This window comes from Equus quagga, chromosome 6, assembly GCF_021613505.1.
Source record: "Equus quagga isolate Etosha38 chromosome 6, UCLA_HA_Equagga_1.0, whole genome shotgun sequence".
NCBI lineage: Eukaryota > Metazoa > Chordata > Mammalia > Perissodactyla > Equidae > Equus > Equus quagga.
In genome coordinates, this window is record NC_060272.1 from 87,384,195 (window position 1) to 87,402,361 (window position 18,167).

The 18,167-nt window shown below is 40.6% G+C and overlaps 1 protein-coding gene across 4 annotated transcripts in view; it reads left to right on the forward strand.

The window, feature by feature from the left end:
* Window positions 1-9,199, forward strand: part of AGTPBP1 (ATP/GTP binding carboxypeptidase 1) — a 175,696-nt gene extending 166,497 nt beyond the window's left edge. For 3 of the 4 annotated variants that reach the window (XM_046664864.1, XM_046664863.1, XM_046664865.1), the window contains one exon: window positions 8,449-9,199. In XM_046664864.1, coding sequence (XP_046520820.1) covers window positions 8,449-8,626 — 178 coding nt within the window. In that variant the 3' untranslated portion in view covers window positions 8,627-9,199. Of the gene's footprint in view, window positions 1-2,234; window positions 2,891-8,448 lie in introns of those variants that run through there. The other variant, XM_046664866.1, reaches the window with a different exon arrangement.
* Window positions 9,200-18,167: the final 8,968 nt, after the last annotated feature.

Genomic DNA, 18,167 nt, shown 5'->3' on the forward strand with positions numbered 1-18,167 from the left:
TTGTGCAACCATCAGGCACCTCTATCTAGTTCCAAAACTTTTTAGCATCCCCAGAGGAGACTCTGGTACCCATAAAGCAGTCATTTCCAGCCCCTGGCAACCACTGATCTGCTGTCTGCCTCTGTGCATTTACGTATTCTGGATATTCTGGATATTTAGCTATTCTGGATATTACCTATTCTGTAAATGGAATTATACGGTGTGTGATGTTTTGTGTGTGGCTTCTTTCACTTAGCTTGTTTTCTAGGTTCATCCATGTTGTGGCAAGTATCTATACTTAATTCTTTTCTGTGCGTACAGCATAGACATTAGAAAATTTGATGAGAAATTGTTCCTATTGCAACTAACAAAATAAATAAGACTTAAGCTGGAGGAAGTCTTTAAAATATGCTTAGCATTAGTTCTATTTTGTGTTAATGCTTTTTTAAAAGTCTAATTTGATGTATTTTGGTAAAGGTGGAGTATATTTTCAATAAGATATAGGGAATGAGTACAGGCCTGTGGACAGTTAACGTCGTCGTGTTCCTTGGTTAAAAGCTCTACCCCTGTCCCCATCACCAAAAGAGCGACTGGCGGGAGGTTCTTGGTAAAGTAGTACAACGATATTGATTACTACACCCTGCTAACACTAGACTGAAATGTTAACCTCTATACTACTTGTATTTTCTTTATGTGAAGCTCGTGTTTATTTACAAATGTGTAGGAACTTTTTCTTCTGAGAAAATTAAATTAATATTGTTAAGGAAGAAGTTATTTGTGACGCGTGTGGAAGAATGGGGAGGCAGACTTCATACAGGAGGGCTGCTCCAGTGGGCTTTTGCAGTAGTGGGGAGAGATGGGGCCCAACTCTGACTACAGTGAGGAAAAGTGGGATTCATAGCCAAGAAGCAGAGTAGGGGATTGGTGGATGGAAGACTACTAAGAGGCAGCATCAGGGGTGAGGGAGATCCTGGCTAAACCAACTTGACAGAATTTTTGCTGAAACGCAGGCCTGGGTGATGAGATACTGAGAAGGGGGCCATTTTCAATAAACTCACTCAGCAGGATTCTTGCTAAAACTGGACTAAGCAGGCAGAGCCATAGACCAGGGGCAGAGCCCAAGATCAGGGCCTGGAAAGAAGGAGGACCCAGAGGAGCCTGACTCAAGTTTGGTCAAGGAGAGAGTCTCTCAATATAGGTCATTTGTGGCCAATGTTGACAGTAGTACCTAGCTATGTAGTAAAGCTTACTGGTAGCAGTGTGCTTTATTTTCAGTTTACAGTTGACCATTTAGTCAAGCTAATCTTAAAAAAAAGGATCTTCCTTTTTAATAGTTGTGATGCACATACTTGAGTCTGGTTTGCATTTCTGAGGGTCATTTATTGCTACCATGTAGAAAATCCTTCCAGCTCTGATTGCTGTTGGAATATTTTCTGGGCAGATAAATCATGCTGTGTAATTGAAGATCATATCACAACTTCTAGTCCCCTGAGAGCACAGCTGCTTATAGCCGAAAGCGAACCAATTGTGTTTTTGTGCTAAGTCAATGAAATGCTGTTAGACCCACAAATATAAAGGAGATTGAAATCATCCAGAAAAAGAAGTTTGGGACTTATGTGAGCACTTTAGGCCAGCTTTGATTATAATGAAAGCTTTGAGGCTTATCATAAGAGAAGGAAATGATCCTTACCATTGAGATCCAGATAGGTATCAAGTTGGTAATTGTCAGTCTCTAAGACTTACCTGCACAAGGAATTTGATGACTGTATGTATTTATAGAGACGTATTGTATTCTTGGTAGCTTCTTGGAGGAATGAAGTTATTCCTCTCACATAAGCGTCTGAGACTTCAAAATAAGAATATAATATATCAGGATAAGAAAGAATACATATTCCTTCGGAGAGGATTCATTCCATCCTCTGGCAGGCCGTAGAGCAGTGCAGATTGCCCCGAGTCACTGAGGGACCGAGCCGACTTGAGGTGGGTTTGCAAAGCTTGTGACACTTGTTTAACTCGTGGCTGACCCCCTACCCCCTTCTAAGTTGTAGGCTCCCAGAGCTCACACTCAAAGACCTAGAGCCTCTCCTTTCCTCAGCACCACAAGACTGTCAAAAATTCTGTTATTTTCTGTTTTGTTTGTTTTGCTGCTTTCTGCTCTGTGTTTTAGCCTCTTGCACTGTGTATTTTTAAGAATTTGTCAGATGCCTCTAGGGGAAAACTGTTGGGGTCACATCTCTGCAACTCCCTTCTTTCAGGAAACTTGGCAGCTCTGAACTCCAGTTTTTGCCTCCGGTCCTTTGAAAAATTGCTGAAACTCTGACGACTTCGCTGCCTCTTAGCAGCTGCCCTTGCCCGGCCTTGCTTTCCTCTGGACTTTGCCCCATGCGCCTTTCCTCTTGGTTGATTTTGCTTTGTATCCTTTCACTGTAATAAGTGATAGCTGTGAATGCAACTGTGTGCTGAATCCTCATAAGTCTTCTAGCAAATCACTAAACCTGGGGCGGTCTTGGAACCCCCAACACGCATGCCCAGTCTGAATTTCTGTGAAGTTTGATTATTATGTCAGAGATTCGAGTGTTGTACTGAGAACGATCAGAGACAGATGGTCTTGTAACACCTTCACATATGTGCATAAACTGAGGCTCAGAGGTGAATTTACCCAAGGCCCTCCATCTAGTAATTCCCGCCAGAAGCAGCAGTAAGTCCAGGTCTAACTCCAAAGTTCCCCTGTACTTGCATTTATCTTCCAAGTGACTAAGCAAAATTACGAAAAAGGAACGGTTTCAGTTTTTGAAGCTCTCCTGCATTATTTGGGAATTCAACCCTCTCAATATGTATAAGGCGTGTTTTTTTTTGTTTTATTTTTTTCCCTTTTTTGAAGAAGAAGATTAGCCCTGAGCTAATAGCTGCCACCAATCCTCCTCTTTTTTGCGAGGGAGACTGGCCCTGAGCTAACACCTTGTCCATCTTCCTCTATTTTGTGTGGGACGCCTACCCCAGCATGGCTTGACAAGCAGTGCGTAGGTCTGCACCTGGGATCTGAACCAGTGAACCCCAGGCCACCAAAGCAGAACATGCGAACTTAACCACTGCGCCACCAAGCTGGCCCCTAAGGTGTGTTTTTAAATCAGTAGCAAAGTAAATTGGAGTTTCATAACTTAATTCATTAGTTTCCCAAAGGCAGCTCAGTTATAGTTCTTTTTCCAACAAAGTGTCAGTAAATTAACCACTTTCTTTCCTTTTTTTCCCAAATAGATGTTCTCTTGTTAGAGGGTCTGTACATTAACTCAGCGTGTGTGTGTGCACATGTGCATGTGTGCAAGTGCTCGTGTGTGTGCTGTGGTCACTTAAGACTGACACTTGTTACTTGTATTTTATATGGATGATTTTGTTTACTTTGTGATATTTAGTAGATGCTGTATCTCTTATAGGAATCAAATTGTATAAATAAAATATTCTCTAATATTTGTGCAGATAGAGATTTTCTTTTACCTTAGACCTGACACTTCACCATAAGAAAGACACAATCAGCAGGTCACACATTGCTGATAATTTGGGCAATGGAATATTTTTCTGTTTGCTCATCCATTTCAGAAATTCTCCCCCAGAATATCTTTATTTCGCTGTCTTAAACAGATATGTTAGTCTCCACGTTGAGGAGGAGTTCCAGGTTGAGGGAGGAGTCTGAGTCCCAAGGGCCAGGCAGTGTTTTCAGTCCTGTTGGCTTGGGGCGGCCCGTTGCCTGGGCTCGTTAGGAATTGAGAAAGATTGATTTACTTTTTTCTTTAACAAGGTCGGTTTTATTAATGTTATAATGGCATTTTATATTTGTACAGCTTAGGAGTTTACAAATGCATTCACATTTACTACCTAATTTGAGCCAAACAACTTGGTGAGGTCGTGCCGCTGATATTGTCGTCTCCTTTACACTTGGGAAAACCCCAGGCTTGGAGAGAGTAAGTGACTTGCTCAAGGTCACGTGGAAGAGGAGAGGCACAAACCCAGAATTTCTGACTCCACACAGTGTTTGGTTTCTTTCATGCTTGTGTAGGTAACAGAGCTGATCATCCACATTCTGGCATCTTGGATGTCAGATCAGCTCTAACGGAGGTGGGCGGTGTACATTTGAGGGGCATGGTGAATTTTTAGATTTAATTTTGTGCAGTGCTTAATAGTTTAACATAAGGAAAGCCAGAAAACTTTCTGACTCTGAATGAAGCAGAATTTTTTGTTATCTTTAGAAATCATTTGTAATTATAAACGTTTTCTGTATCATGATGACATCATACAGCAAAGAATTTCAATGCATTTATCCTGTAAGAAGGCAATTTGGGTGAAGGTTTTGATATTTTTCTTAAAGCAGCATGAAGAGGATTTGGGGCAGGAGGGACTAAAATGCTATTCTCTTTCAGAATGAAATGTTTCTTATTGAATTGTTTTTGTCTTAGTCATCTTTATATGTAGAATTAAAATCCAGAATAAAAGGATGTTAAAACAGGTGTATATAGCTACTGGACAGTGAAGTAAAAACAAGGCAAAAGGAGTAAACTTAAATGAAGAAAACCAGGGGAATGAGGAAGCAGTGGTGGGAAGATAAAGTAATAGTGATGGGAAAGAATTAAATGCTGATTAGACTTCCTTCTTTATGGTTGAAATAATATTTGAATTTCTATCTGCTGATGTAAAGGGATTAATGATTTTGTAACCGTAGGGCAAGTTACCTGAGAGTCTCTCTTAGGTGAAGGGCCTTGTGAGCATACGGAGGTGCTTCCTAGGTTGTAAAGTGCTCACGCATGTGTTGCAATTACTAATAAAAGTAAAGTTGAATTGTTGTGATTGGTCTCGTGCCTTAAGTTTTTTTACTAAAGTAAAATGAGTGGGGAGGGGTAAACTAGACATCAGTGATCTTGTCGACCTTGTGGCTTCTCATAAAGAGTTCAGCAAACATTTGTTTAGGGCCCACATGGTCTGGCCCTTCTGGGAGCTGACAGGAGGGACTAAGATGGGTAAATTCCTGACCTTACAGCATTTACGATTTATACTGAGAAGATGGGCCCACAAATAGATGGTTTCAACTGCATACGAGAAGTGTTCAAAGTTTGTGCAGAGTTTGAAGGGAATAGAGAGAAAGGGCACACATCCCAAGACGGGTTTTAATAAAAGAAGAACATCTAAAGTTGTCCGAGCTGCAGTTTGAAAGAAATACGAGTAGTTAGGAGAAGAAATGTGGGAAGTGTGTCCTAAGCAGAGACACAATGTCAGCGAAGGCTTGTTGTGTGAAGTGTGAGGCAGCAGAGACACAATGTCAGCGAAGGCTTGTTGTGCGAAGTGTGAGGCAAGGAGAGGTCTGGAGAGTGACCGGCAGGACTCGCTTGCTGAGAATGTTGGTTTTCTGACTCACTGAGTGAATGAGACTGAGAATACTACAAGAGGAGCAGGATGGGGGAGAGCAGCGAGTTGAGGTGTGAATATGCTGCCCTTGGGGTGCGTGTGAGACAGCTGTGTGAATATATTAGCAAGTCCATGCATGGACAGGAGAAGTTCAAGGGGAGGAGTCGGAGCTGGAAATTGGATTTGGAAATTATCAGAATACAAATTAAAATATATGAGCTCATGCAAAGAGTGCATTGTACAGGAAGAACAGTTGGCCAAAAGAGCCTTTTTGTAAGCACCTATTTTTGATGCATACACAGAGGATGATGAGCACTTGATGGATATTGAGAAGGGACAGAGGGAAAAGAAGGAAACCAGAAGAGAGGGGTATCGGAATTTCCTCCACAGACAAAGTGCAGCAGAAAGATCTAGAAAAAATGGATTGGAAAGTGGCAGCTGGAATAGCAGTGGGAAGACTCTTCTGTCGAGTGATGCAGCTTGTAATCTTCCTCCTTCCCTTTCCTCTATCTCAACATGCCCCTGGCTCCTTCCGCCTAGATCTGCGATCTTCCTCTCCTCTGTCCCCCGCCCGCCCCACACACATATACCGACCTAAGTTAGCACTGATGGTCCCATCACCATTGCTGGATGTTCTCTGACCTTAAGGAAGCTGAGGCTAGACACACGATTTTATTTGGATCTGCAGAAACAGGAGTCAAGTACCAGGCCCAGTGTGGGTTACAGGAATGGGATTCCACTCCTTGTATGAGGATGGGTGATGCCAGAACATGCATGGAGTTCGTGTCACAGTCAGCATATGAACGAGCCAAGATCAGGAACTGACAGGCTCAGATTATTTTCTGATCCAGTGCCCTGCACCTTCCTTATTATGGGATTTCTTTTAAATTTCCAGGAGCTTGCCTTCCAGGTTGTGCTTCTCTGTCTTAATAGTGCTTATCAGCATCTGACACCAGCCTTGCTCCAAGTTTCCTTGCTGTCTAGGAGCTTTTTTGGTTTGATCCTGCGCATCTCTGTTGCCCCTAAATCATACTTCTCTCCTCTTTCCTGGTTGACTTACAGCTTATAAGACGAGGCTTTTTCTTTAAACCCTTTCCCTTAGTTCAAACTGATTAATTTTCTAGTATTCAGCTTCCATGTAGAGCTCGGTCCTTGCTCTGACCCCAGTTTAGTGGCTGGGCTTCCTGCAACCAGTTGCATTTTTGCCAGTCCATTTTCCTTGGTGGTGGTGATGGGATTGGAATTCTGCTGTCCGTAGATCCCCTAAACAATGCTGGCCTGCTCACCTTCCCACCACGTGGATTTTGTGCTCTTCCTCCCTGTTGGGAGGCTCCGTGCTGTTGCCGGGTGCCTGCAGTACACTGGCCAGTGTGCCTCATCACTGTGGGGTCATCCTGTACAGTCTGGTTGGTGTCCCCAGCCGCTGTACCAGTGTAGTGCATGGCTTTTGAGCAGATCTGTTTCCTTCCTTGCATTTCCATGATCATTTCTTCTTGTTATGACAGACTCCAGGAAGAAAATAAGCAAGGATGTGGCAGGAAATTTGTCTTTTCTGGCTTTCTCTCCCCACTTCTCTCTTCCACCTCCTTTGCCTCAGCCAGTCTTCCATCTATTCTGGGAATCACCTGGGACACCCTGAGGATTTGAAACCCCAAGGTCAAGAAAGAGGAATGATTTGCTTTTTAAAAGAAAGAAAGAGAATAATTGTCATTTTAAAAGGCAAATAATTTTTTCCTTTAATCTAATTTTTTTTCCTAAAGACCTAACAGATTTGTGGTAAATATTTTGTTTGCATAATTGAAGCTGTGAAGTTGTTTTTGTGAATGTTAGGTGTGTTGTAAGCCTCACACCTTCCTCCAGCGCGCTCAGCCGGCTTCGTCAGGGCTGCTCCATCGTGGTGTGTGCTCTGCACTTTTAAGAGGAAGTTTGCTATGTAAGGTCATGGTGGTTTTGCAATATATTCTTTTCTTTAATGAGCAAAATTAAAACAATTCTAGGAAAAAAGATACTCTCACCAAATGAGTTTTGCTTTCTCTTCTCAGAAAATTAGAACCATATAATCCATTAACTTGTCTTTTCTAAACTTCCAGATAACTGAGTTGAATTTAATATTCAATGGTAGGAATTCTTTCATTTTAAGTCTAATGACATCTGCTTCTCTGCTCATTTTAACAGATTACTGTTCCCTTTTTATTGTCTGATTTTATAGCTTTTAATTGCATCGGCCATGGGAAATCCTTTTTGGAAGCAGGTGGGATATAAACAAACATACATCTCTATGAGATTGGGATAGTTTTGGTCACAAAATGGGAGCATTGAAATGTTTCTGTAATGTTTCTGTGTGTGTGTGTGTGTGTGTGTGCATGTGTGTAAAATCTCCAAAATGGGGCGAAAACAGAATACTGTGATTTTTTGAAGAGGAAAGAATGTGTTCCCCCAGTGGAAAGATTGTCTTAATCCCAAACAACCTACCTAATGAAATATTTAGAAGCACTTAGTGCTTTTAAGCGAATATCTTCTTCTGCGTCTCAAGGGAAAGTAATTAATCTGGGTGTGGAGTGTTCACTTCTTTTTCATTTTTGTTCTTGACTGATGGAAACTGTGAGGAGGGGTTATGTGCTGTTTTCATGGCAAGTAATCGCTTTATAGACTTGGAATAAGTGGGTTCAGTGCATTACTGGAGGAGCCAGTTAAATACCCACAGTTTCTTATAAAGCCTATTGAAATTATTGTTGCTGGATTTACAGTGATTAAAATAGAACTTTTAAGCCTGCAAAGTGATGAATTTCTTCAAAGAAGTAACCTAATGAGTCGGTTGTTTTTTGTAGCTATAGAATTGTAGGATGTATATTGACATTGTTGTATTATAACTAAAAATTAGCATTTTACCCTTTATTATCAATGCAAAGAGGTTTCAACCGTTACAAATCTCTTGTTCATTTGGATAACATTTTTAAAGTGAACTGAAACTACTCATATTCTATTGAAATAAAGGCTAATGCAGTATGGTCAAATAATCTTCCATTGGAACCTTAAAACCTAATGAAGTCTTGTGTGTCCTCTGTGCTTTGGCTGCAGCCCCACCACTTACGTGTTGGATGAAGACGAACCTCGATTCCTTGAAGAGGTGGATTACAGTGCAGAGAGCAATGATGAGTTAGATATTGAATTGGCTGAAAATGCAGGAGACTATGAACCCTCTGCTCAAGAAGAAGTCCTTTCTGACACTGAATTATCAAGAACATACCTACCGTGAACCCTCTGCCATCTCTTGTTAACTGCAAAGAAGAAATGAATTATCTTGGTTTTTATTACATAGGAAGTTTGAGAGAAATGAGTTTATAGAGAGCTGACTCAGAAAGACAAAAAGTAACGTGGGCCTGTTTGGTTTCAAGACAATAAATATGTTATTAATTCATGATAAAATTGGCACTTGTTTTATTTTAGATATTCAATGCACTTTATATAGCATTGAATTATCAAATATTGGATTTACTTTTTTTTAAAAACAAATCCTGAGTATCATTGCATGAATTTTTATCTCCTTATGGTTATATCCTGCATCAAATGGATAATTTTGAAGTGTGTGAGAATGTGAAATCTAAATTCTAGAGTTGTTGAGAATCCTGAGTTGTTGAAAACTAATATATATGTACATGGATTTCTATAGATGTGTCTGTGTGGGGGTGGGTAGATATTGAAGATTAAGACTGTTCTTCAGAATCATGTTAACTGTTGAGTTGTGACTGCAATAATCCAGAGTTTGCCTTGAATCGTTACAGTCTACATTTACCAGATTAAACAAATAAAAACTATATTAAATGTTGCATTCATTTCGTCATCCTTTTTAACCAGCCCAGGTTATTTGGTTTATAGAATCTTTGTTAGAATATTATAAAAATTCAACATCTAAACACATTTGATAAAATCTGTTAAAAAATGCTTAATTTACTAATGTTTAGGGTTTTTGTAGTCTAGGTACACATCTACCTATCATAAAAGATATATTTGAACACCTCCTTTCTCTAAAATTATGGGCGCACCTAAAGTTTATCACTGTAATCGGTTCTTTTGTAAGCTTTAAAAATGCAGCGAGGACACAATCCAGTGTTAAACGTGTGTTTGTATATTACGCTTGTTTAGCATCTCCTGAGCTGTGCTCTGTTGTTAGACTAACTGAAGTGAGTTTCTTTAGGGCGTGCTGACGCTGGTGTCTGACTCCTAGATGACTGCACTGAGTTTAAGCCATTTCTTGTAGCGACATCCTCCAGAGTTTAAGCTGTCCTGGTGCAGGAATGACTTTGTCTTCAAAATAAATAAATCCAGTGACTTTGGATAAGTGCTTTAAGTACTAAGTTTCTGTTGTAGCAAAACAAGTCCGCAGAGATTCCTTATTAACAGATTCTTGCCAGGACTTAGGTGCTTAGGTTTTGGCATGTTATCTTTGATTATTCCTGATTAGAATTTTTAAAAATCTTTTAAGCCTATAATAATGGAAAAGAAGTGATAAAAGTTATTTCACATTTTTGCATTTTCCAAATCGTTGATTTTCATTGTATTATTTGAGGCATTTCATGCACAGTGTAGCTCCTTTCCAGTATCATAGGAACGATGTTTAAAAACATAGCACGGGATCAGAGCCGGCCCTGATGGCCTAGTGGTTAAAGTTCAGTGCACTCCACTTTTGTGGCCTGGGTTTGGTTCCCAGGCATGGAACCACACCACTCATCTCTCAGTGGCCATGCTGTGACGGCGGCTCACGTAGAAGAACTAGAAGGACTTACAGGTAGAATATACAGCTATGTACTGGGGCTGTGGGGAGTGAAAAAAAAAAGAGAGGAAGATTGACAACAGATGTTAGCTCAGGGCAAATCTTTCCCAGCCAAAAAAAAAAAAAAAAACCACACACCATAGCATGAGACAATTGATAAAGAGGTCTTTTTCTCTAAATAGCCTAATTCTTATTAATCTCAGAAAATAAAATAAAGACCGTAGATTGTGAAGTTGAACCAGTCCTCTTAGTGTATGGTGACCTAATTTAGGGAAGATCAGGATACTTTAGCAAGGTAAAGTATTATTTATTTAATAATTTAATAATTCATATTTATAAAGTTACTTATTATTTATATATCTTCTATGTAAAATAATTACATATTTAATTGTAATTTTTTTCCAGAGAGTGGATTATGGAGCCACTATGTCTGTATATGAGTTTTTCTTGGTTCTTATAACACTGGAAATTAAAAACCAAAGTAGTCATGTATGGAAGCAACTGCAGTTACTATAATGTGCAGAATCACTCAAAACTTCAATTTATTAAGTTAGCAGTGTAAAAGCTCCTTACTCTGTTATAATATTTTATATTGATGAAGTACGTCTTTTAGCATATGTTACACACTTGAATATGCCTTTTATTAAATAATTCTTCACAAGATTGAAGAGAAAATCTTTATAGTTAGGAAATGATTTTTTTCCTTAAATGATAAATAGCTTTGGAAAAATAAGAAGTCATTTAAAATCCTAACTTTCCTAATTAGGGGCAAAACTAAGTTTCATTGTCTATTAGTAGCTAAAATTGCCCTAAATTTTACTTCTGTGGCTGTGTCTTTTCAGGATTTTCAAAGAATGATTGAGATGCCTTCAGTGCCATAATCCTTAAAGTCACGTGTAGTTGATAAACTGAGTCTAATGATGGAGTTTAGATTTACTTAATCTACTTTGTGTTTGGAACTGTGAATTTCTTTAGTTTTGCTCTAATCCAGTGGTTCTCAAACTGTGTAGTATGCATCAGAGTCACCAGGAGAACTTGATTCTCAAAACACAGATTACTGATTATGTAGATCTGGGGTGAAGCCCCAAATTTTCATTTAAAAAAATTTTCAGTTGGTGTTGCTGGAGGAAACACACTGTGAGGGCCACCGGCAGGGTCTGGTGTGCTCTTTCAGCATCACCGTTTCCTAAGACTTGTAGGATCTATAAGTTGGAAATTAGCATCAGGGATGATTTAGATCAAACTAATTTGTAGAGTCAGGAAAACAGACACGCAGAGATCAAGTGAGGTGACAGGGTTACTGAGGGGCAGAGCCAGGGCGATAGTGCAGGTCTCCTGACGACCAGCTTCGTGTTCTTCCCACAAAAGGAGATGCTGTCCTTTGCCATTCTCCAAAGAGTGAGCGATGTTGACAGCTTGAGGGTCTCTCTTGAGTTAGTGACGTTTATTCAGGCATGCAGAATGCAGAAACACATGGTTCACATTGGCTTTTCCTGTGTTGGAGTCACAGTGTCGTTGGAATACTACAGGATTTTCTCTTGAATCAAGTATCTTAATCAGTCTCTCCACTTTTGCCAGTTTTTGTGTAGTATTTAGAAACATGGACATTTGTCTAAATTCTAATTACAAATAAGTAACCTGGATTTTCATTTCAGATAGCTCACTAACAGTAATGAATTTGATACTAATAAATTTCAAATATCCAAATAAAGATGACCATATTATTATAAGCACTGAAATGGATAAAACACTAAATGTACTGAGTTGTTTTTGTGCATGATCCAGAAATAAATGACAGTAATGAAACTAGAAATGTATCTTTATAAATCCTTTCATTTTCCTATATGTACTCTAATCATTATAAAATATTAATTGAAAATCAGTGAATTTTTCTCTTATTTTGGTGAGCGTTTAGTAGCCATGTGTAAGCCCTAGTTCTCTCCATTAGGAAAAACCTGTTGAAGCAATATTTTAATTGAAAGACTTTCTACTTTATACAATAGAATGTTATTATTAAGTAAATATTTCTCTAAATATCCCATATAGAGCATATTTAATTTCCTGCATAGGAAAAAGAAAACTCAAAAGAAAGTTTTATTTTCTTTATGTGAATTAGTGTTTGGAAGGGTTAGTCCTTGAAATGTCACATTTCAGTTGTTTTTCACTATTGGTGATATTTACGAAGCACTTTTCCTTATCTATCCCCGGCTGACACTGGCCGAAGAGAAGTCTAGCCGTGGTGCCCTCCTCTCTCTAGACCCTGCGTAGTAACAGGCCTGTTGCCACTCGTTCTTCCCACTCCACCTCATTAGGCTTCTTTGAACCTCAGGCTTTTTTGACCTCCTGGCATCCTCTATCAAATCTTACTAGGCCTTCAGAGCTTGGCTGGTTGTTGGGGGCGTTGATCCATTAAATGTTTTTTCAGTTTGACATGGATAAATATGCAGTGCCTAGATGCAAATGAATGGCCCTTTTATGGGGGTCTCTGAGGCATCATGCAGTGAGAGTGGCATTTTGGAGTCTGGGAGGTGGTTGACACTGTCGAGGTCTGAAGTGATCTCCAGGTGTGTGCATTTACACAACCCACTCACAGACCCCTGTGAGGTGGAGGTGGGTTTGTGGTACCCTTCTTTTTGTAAACCCCGACAACTTTAAAGGGCTGCAGAGAGAGCTCCAAATATTTAGAAACTTTGTGGGACTGTCCATCTCAAAGACCTCATTGATAAGAGTGTCCAGTGAATATGAGGTGAGCAATAGCGGAAGTCTGGGCAGAATAATTATGATGCTGATCTTCCAAACATTTCTAATGCACTTTTAAACCACATAAAGATCTGTGGTAAATGGCAAATGTAAAGAAATTATAAAAGGCAAAGATGCTCATTATTGACAAGAAAGAAAAGGCTAGAGTTTCATAAAGTCTGCACGTTTGAAAATAGGTTGGTTTCTCTGTAAGCTTTTTCTCTAGCTGAAGTTGCAATTAAGTAGGGAGCTTTAAGACTGAAAGTTGGTTTTCCTGTTCAGTGCTAGATATTTACCAAAGTCAAGTTACATGCTCTATTTACGTCATTGCTCTTTTTACTACTTACAGTTTCCCATTCATCATATCATCTATGTGATTGTTTTTTCTCCTGTTTTACTCATATTAATTCTTAGAAATGTTTGACATTTCACCTGTTTTTTCTTTCAGAATGTGGCACTTGCAACAAAAGAGTGACTGAATTGGATAATTTCATATAAAAAGATAAATTTCAAAATCTAAAAATATCCTTTTTTGGGGGTGAGGAAGATTGTCCCTGAGCTAATTTCTGTTGCCAATCTTCCCCTTTTGGCTTGAGGAAGATTGTCACTGAGCTAACATCTGTGCCAGTCTTCCTCTATTTTGTATATGGGACGCCACCACAGCATGGCTTGACGAGTGATGTGTGGGTCCACACCAGGATCTGAACCTGGGAACCCCCCAGATTGCCAAAGCGAAGTGCGAACCTAACCACTATGCCATTGGGCTGGCCCCTAAAAACATCCCTTTTAAAGGATTATAATTTGTATTCAGTGTAAAGAGAGGAGTGTTCAATGCATAACTACTTTTGCCAACCTTTATTTCCCTCTCCTGGTGAGCTACACAAGATGAAAAAATATCAAAAACTAAACCACTGTTATCACATAGGCTAAAATCCAGATCAGGATGGAGTGGACACATGTGGTTGCCTCTCAAATATCCATTCTCCCCTAAGCCCTAACCCATGTTCAAGAGCTACATGTTCTGAGGTCACCAGCTTCAGGAATGGAGCCCATGACCTGAGCTGAGCCAGTCAGCTCGTTTTGTCTGCTGACCACAAAGATTGGTCTGGGGCTAGCGTGTGATCCAAGCTAGTCAAGCAGAATGAAGGTCAGGACTTTGGATGGTAATGCTAGAACAAAGATCCTCGGTAAAGAAGGATATAGCTGCTGGAGTCTCCATGCAACCCTGAGAGGAGAGCGCTCTAGTGCCGAAAGGAAATGAAGACATTTCAGATAGAATGTTTTCCATCTGAAAAACATTCCTGAGGGGGTGGCTCCACCCAAAGCACACCTCCTAAGAGAAGTTAAAAGGAAGAGATGAGCCCTTTTACCCAAAGGGACTCTCTGGGAAAGCAAAAGAAGGACATCTGCAGAGGTCCACTCATCATGTCAGACTAATTTTTATTTTGTGTCTACCAGAAAAGTTTACTGGGCCAGAATTGAGCCATATTTTTGTCATTGCCTACTCGAAACTTGTGGATTATTTCCTCCAGTGATGAGACTTGTCATTGGTTTGTTCAGAGACAATATTGTCCCAAGAGCTGACTTTTCAGCATCTTGAAAGTTCTAGCAGTAATGACACAGATGTTGTGAAATGTTAATATTGAAATATTTAATAGTGCATCGTAATAAGATGAACACAGGGAGCATGCTGAAGGGATCAGAGATCCCTTTGTTGAGATACAGCAATTAAACCAATGAGCAAATAGAACGGGATGAAGTTTGTTTTATTCAGTTACCAAGTCAAAGCTATTTCCATCCCGCCCACTGATTGGAACTGCAAATCCCTGCCTTTCATTCGCACAAGATTCATAGATAGCATTGAAACGGCCCTTTAAAGTGTAGGAAATACTTTCTCCAAAGTTATCTCATTTGAGCATCACAAAAACACTATTAATAAACAGATATCATTAGCATTTCCATTTAATATGTGAGGAGTGTGAGGCTTCTAGAGGCCATGTGACTTCCTGTTAGTACATGGCAGACCCAAGCCTGGGGCCCCACTGACGACCCCGGGCTTCCTCACAGACAGCCTACCCATGGCCTTTGCCCTCTCTGCAAGTGAGCCAGCCCAGCAAGCCTGTAGAAGGAGTTTGATGATATTGGAAAAATATGCACCTGTTTTATCCCTACAAGCCATAGGGTCCCCACAGAGGGCGAGGGGAGCTGGGCCCGACAGTAGCTAGGGTGTGGGAAGCACTCTCCAGGGGCTTGATGAAAACATTCTTGACAGAAGCATCTTCTATTTGGCCTATGGAATGAGTCTTCATGTTTTTCCAAGGCAGTATTTATATGAGTGGTTAGAGGAAGGCAGTACCTCCAGTTTTTGTTCCTAACCATTTTATATTTTTTTAAATAGGAAAGAGACCCTCAAGTCTTTTTTATTTTATGTTTAACAAAACAGGTAATGGTTTAGTCCAAGCCCTTCTCTGTCCTTTCTGGTTTTTCTCAAGACTTAGAAGGGCTGCTATTCTGTCTATGATGCTGAGGGCAAGAATTTTGTCTAAGATACTTACCTAAAGTAGATTTTCTCTCACAGACTTAACCTAAAGCAGATTTTTGCTTCAATTTCTTTAAAGAATTTATGTTTTTGCTGGGAAGATAGTTTATTCTGTAGCTTCATTATCACTTTAACCCGAAGGACCAAGAAATACATTTTAGAAATAAGCCCACAATTATCTGTTTCTCTGGATTCAATTTTATTAGAGGAATATAATATTTTAAAATACAAAACAAAAATAAGATGGCCTAAACACTTCAACTTTGTATTTGTATTAGTTTATAATTGAGTGGTTGGCTAAATTTTTATAGAGACGTTTTTATTCGTTGGTTGATTAAGCGTAGCTCATGTCATCCTCAGAGGTGTGTAATTCTGGGGGTGAGTGCAGTAGTTGTGAACTGGAAAGCTGGGGAGCTGCCTCTGTAGCCATGTGAACAAGGTGCACTCTTGCCTGCCTTGTCGAACACATCCGTTATGGATAATTCTTAGAGTTTGTATACCAAACTCAAAAGCATAAAGCATCCTAAATAGGGAAGACAGCTCTAGGATCCTACATGGCTTTACTGCTGGTTAATGTGATATGGGAAGTTTCACTGTCTCTTTGGGATAAGCCCATCAAACTTACAAAGGCTTTTAGTGAGACCACTCCAAAGCACGCCAGTGTGATACTTAGAGTGAATAGACTTCTTGCTTTGATGATGAGGCTAGCATTGACAGAGTGCCTACCAGACCACAGGCACTGATTTGTGTGCTTTGTATATATGCCTGTTTAATCCTCACAACAACCCTGTGATATATATATTACCCCCATTTTATAGATGTGGAAACTAACTTGCTAAAGATCACACAGCTAATAAATTGTTGGAAAATCAGTTGATTCTTATTCAAGTGAAGCAGGAAAGTGGCTATTGAGAACTACCATTGGGGGTTTTACAAAGTTATCACCCCAGATTCCACGGTATCTCACCAAGGAGTACATTTCATAGCCAATATGGTTCAAGAATGGCTTACAGACATGGGCCTGCCATTTTGCTTATTATCCTCAAGGAACAAATACAGTGAACACTTAAGTCTGAGCTCAGGACCCTCACTAACTCAGAAACCGTAGCAGGATGGCCTTCTGCTCCATCACGTGTAGCTTCTCAGGTGTAGCTCCGTTTACAGTGTTATCCCCCATCACACGCCTCCTTGTGGGTAAGAACAAAGGAATTCAGACAGCAGTTCAGCCACTCCATGGTCCAGTCCCACAGTTATGCCCATCATAAACCTTTTGTTGTTGTTAAAACAAAAGGAGAGAAAACAAAGCAGAAACTATCCTGTTGTCTTGGTTGGAATAAAGAGAAAATGGTTAATTGGGAAAAGGTTCACGGACTGAGAAAAAAATAAATATATGGTTCTAAAATATCTCCTATGCTGCCAGTTTATAAATCCAGAGGGTCAATATGATGAGACGCCCTGACTGATACAGACTGTGAGTGTTCTCTCTTGGGGGCAGTGCCACACTTTCCAGCCTGTCCTGTTATCCCTTAGGCACCTGCCTGCAGCGCCCTGAACGCGTAGGGCAAGTCGGGGCTGTATATGGAGCCCAGCCATGGGCGGTACTGAGTCATCGTGCCTGATCACCCCTCGGCTGGCATCTGTGAGTGGAGCCTGGCGGGGAGGGAATGCTGAAATAAATTTCTAGGCCCAAGATGGAGCTGCTCCTGCCTGTGGTGCCTCATCAGCAAACTGAGACTCAGATAACTTTAGCGTCTCTGTAATGCTCCTCTTGACCAGAAGCGCAGTCTATCTGGTCAGCCAATCCCCAAACGCCAAGCCAACTCTGGGCTCTCTACTTATTTCCTCGTTTCTTCTCACCCCAAACAAGGTTGACTCTGTGGCCCAAACCAATCAGAAGTTTTCTATCTGTCTCTTCCTTGTTCTTTATTCTTTATTCTATGAAAGCTTCCTGCTTCTGCCCCACTTTGCACTTCTCCGAATAGAGACTGTCTTAGGATGTGGTCAATAAAGTTTGTTTGTATCACCTAAACTGTCTTCTTTAATCGCTTTTTAACAGGAGTCTCCCACGCAAGGGAGGGCTCGAAGGGCTGCGAGGAGAGCATCAGTGGGTGGAAAGAGACGGTGAGCAGCAGCAGGCACAGGGCCGAGCGTCAGCAGGAGCGCCCCGCGCCCGGGAGCTGAGGTTTCCATCAGGTACAAATGCCAACTAGTCCAGGAACAATGAAACGTATTTCTACAGGCTTAGAGAAGTGGAAAGTTCTGTCAAAAACTGGCATTTTTCAGGTGCACATAGGGAGACACACAGGTAAAAGCTAGATACAGCTACGTTAGTGTTGAAACAGGCCCCACCGCCGTCAAAGCTCCCCGCTGAGGAACTGATGGGGCAGAGGTAACGCCCAGAGGTCAAGTTCACCCCGGGTCTTTGGATGGCTGCTTTAGTCTTTAACCCTCTGCCTCTCAGCACCACCCCTCTGTGCTCCAGCGGTCCACGGGACGTTTGTCGCAGCTTGAGAGCCCCGGAATCTTACTAAGTCTAGATTCCTTCAAATTATCTGACTTTGTTCAAAGGGACAGAGGATGTCCTTTCATAGGTCTATTTTTCTAATCTGGAATTTGGAATTAGTATGCAATGGGTGGAGGATTTAATGTCCATTTAAGTAACTCATCAAATATTATTGTCACAACCTGTGAGGTTATACAGACCCAAATTTGTAGGGTGTCAGGTACAAAGCCTGGCACAAAATAACA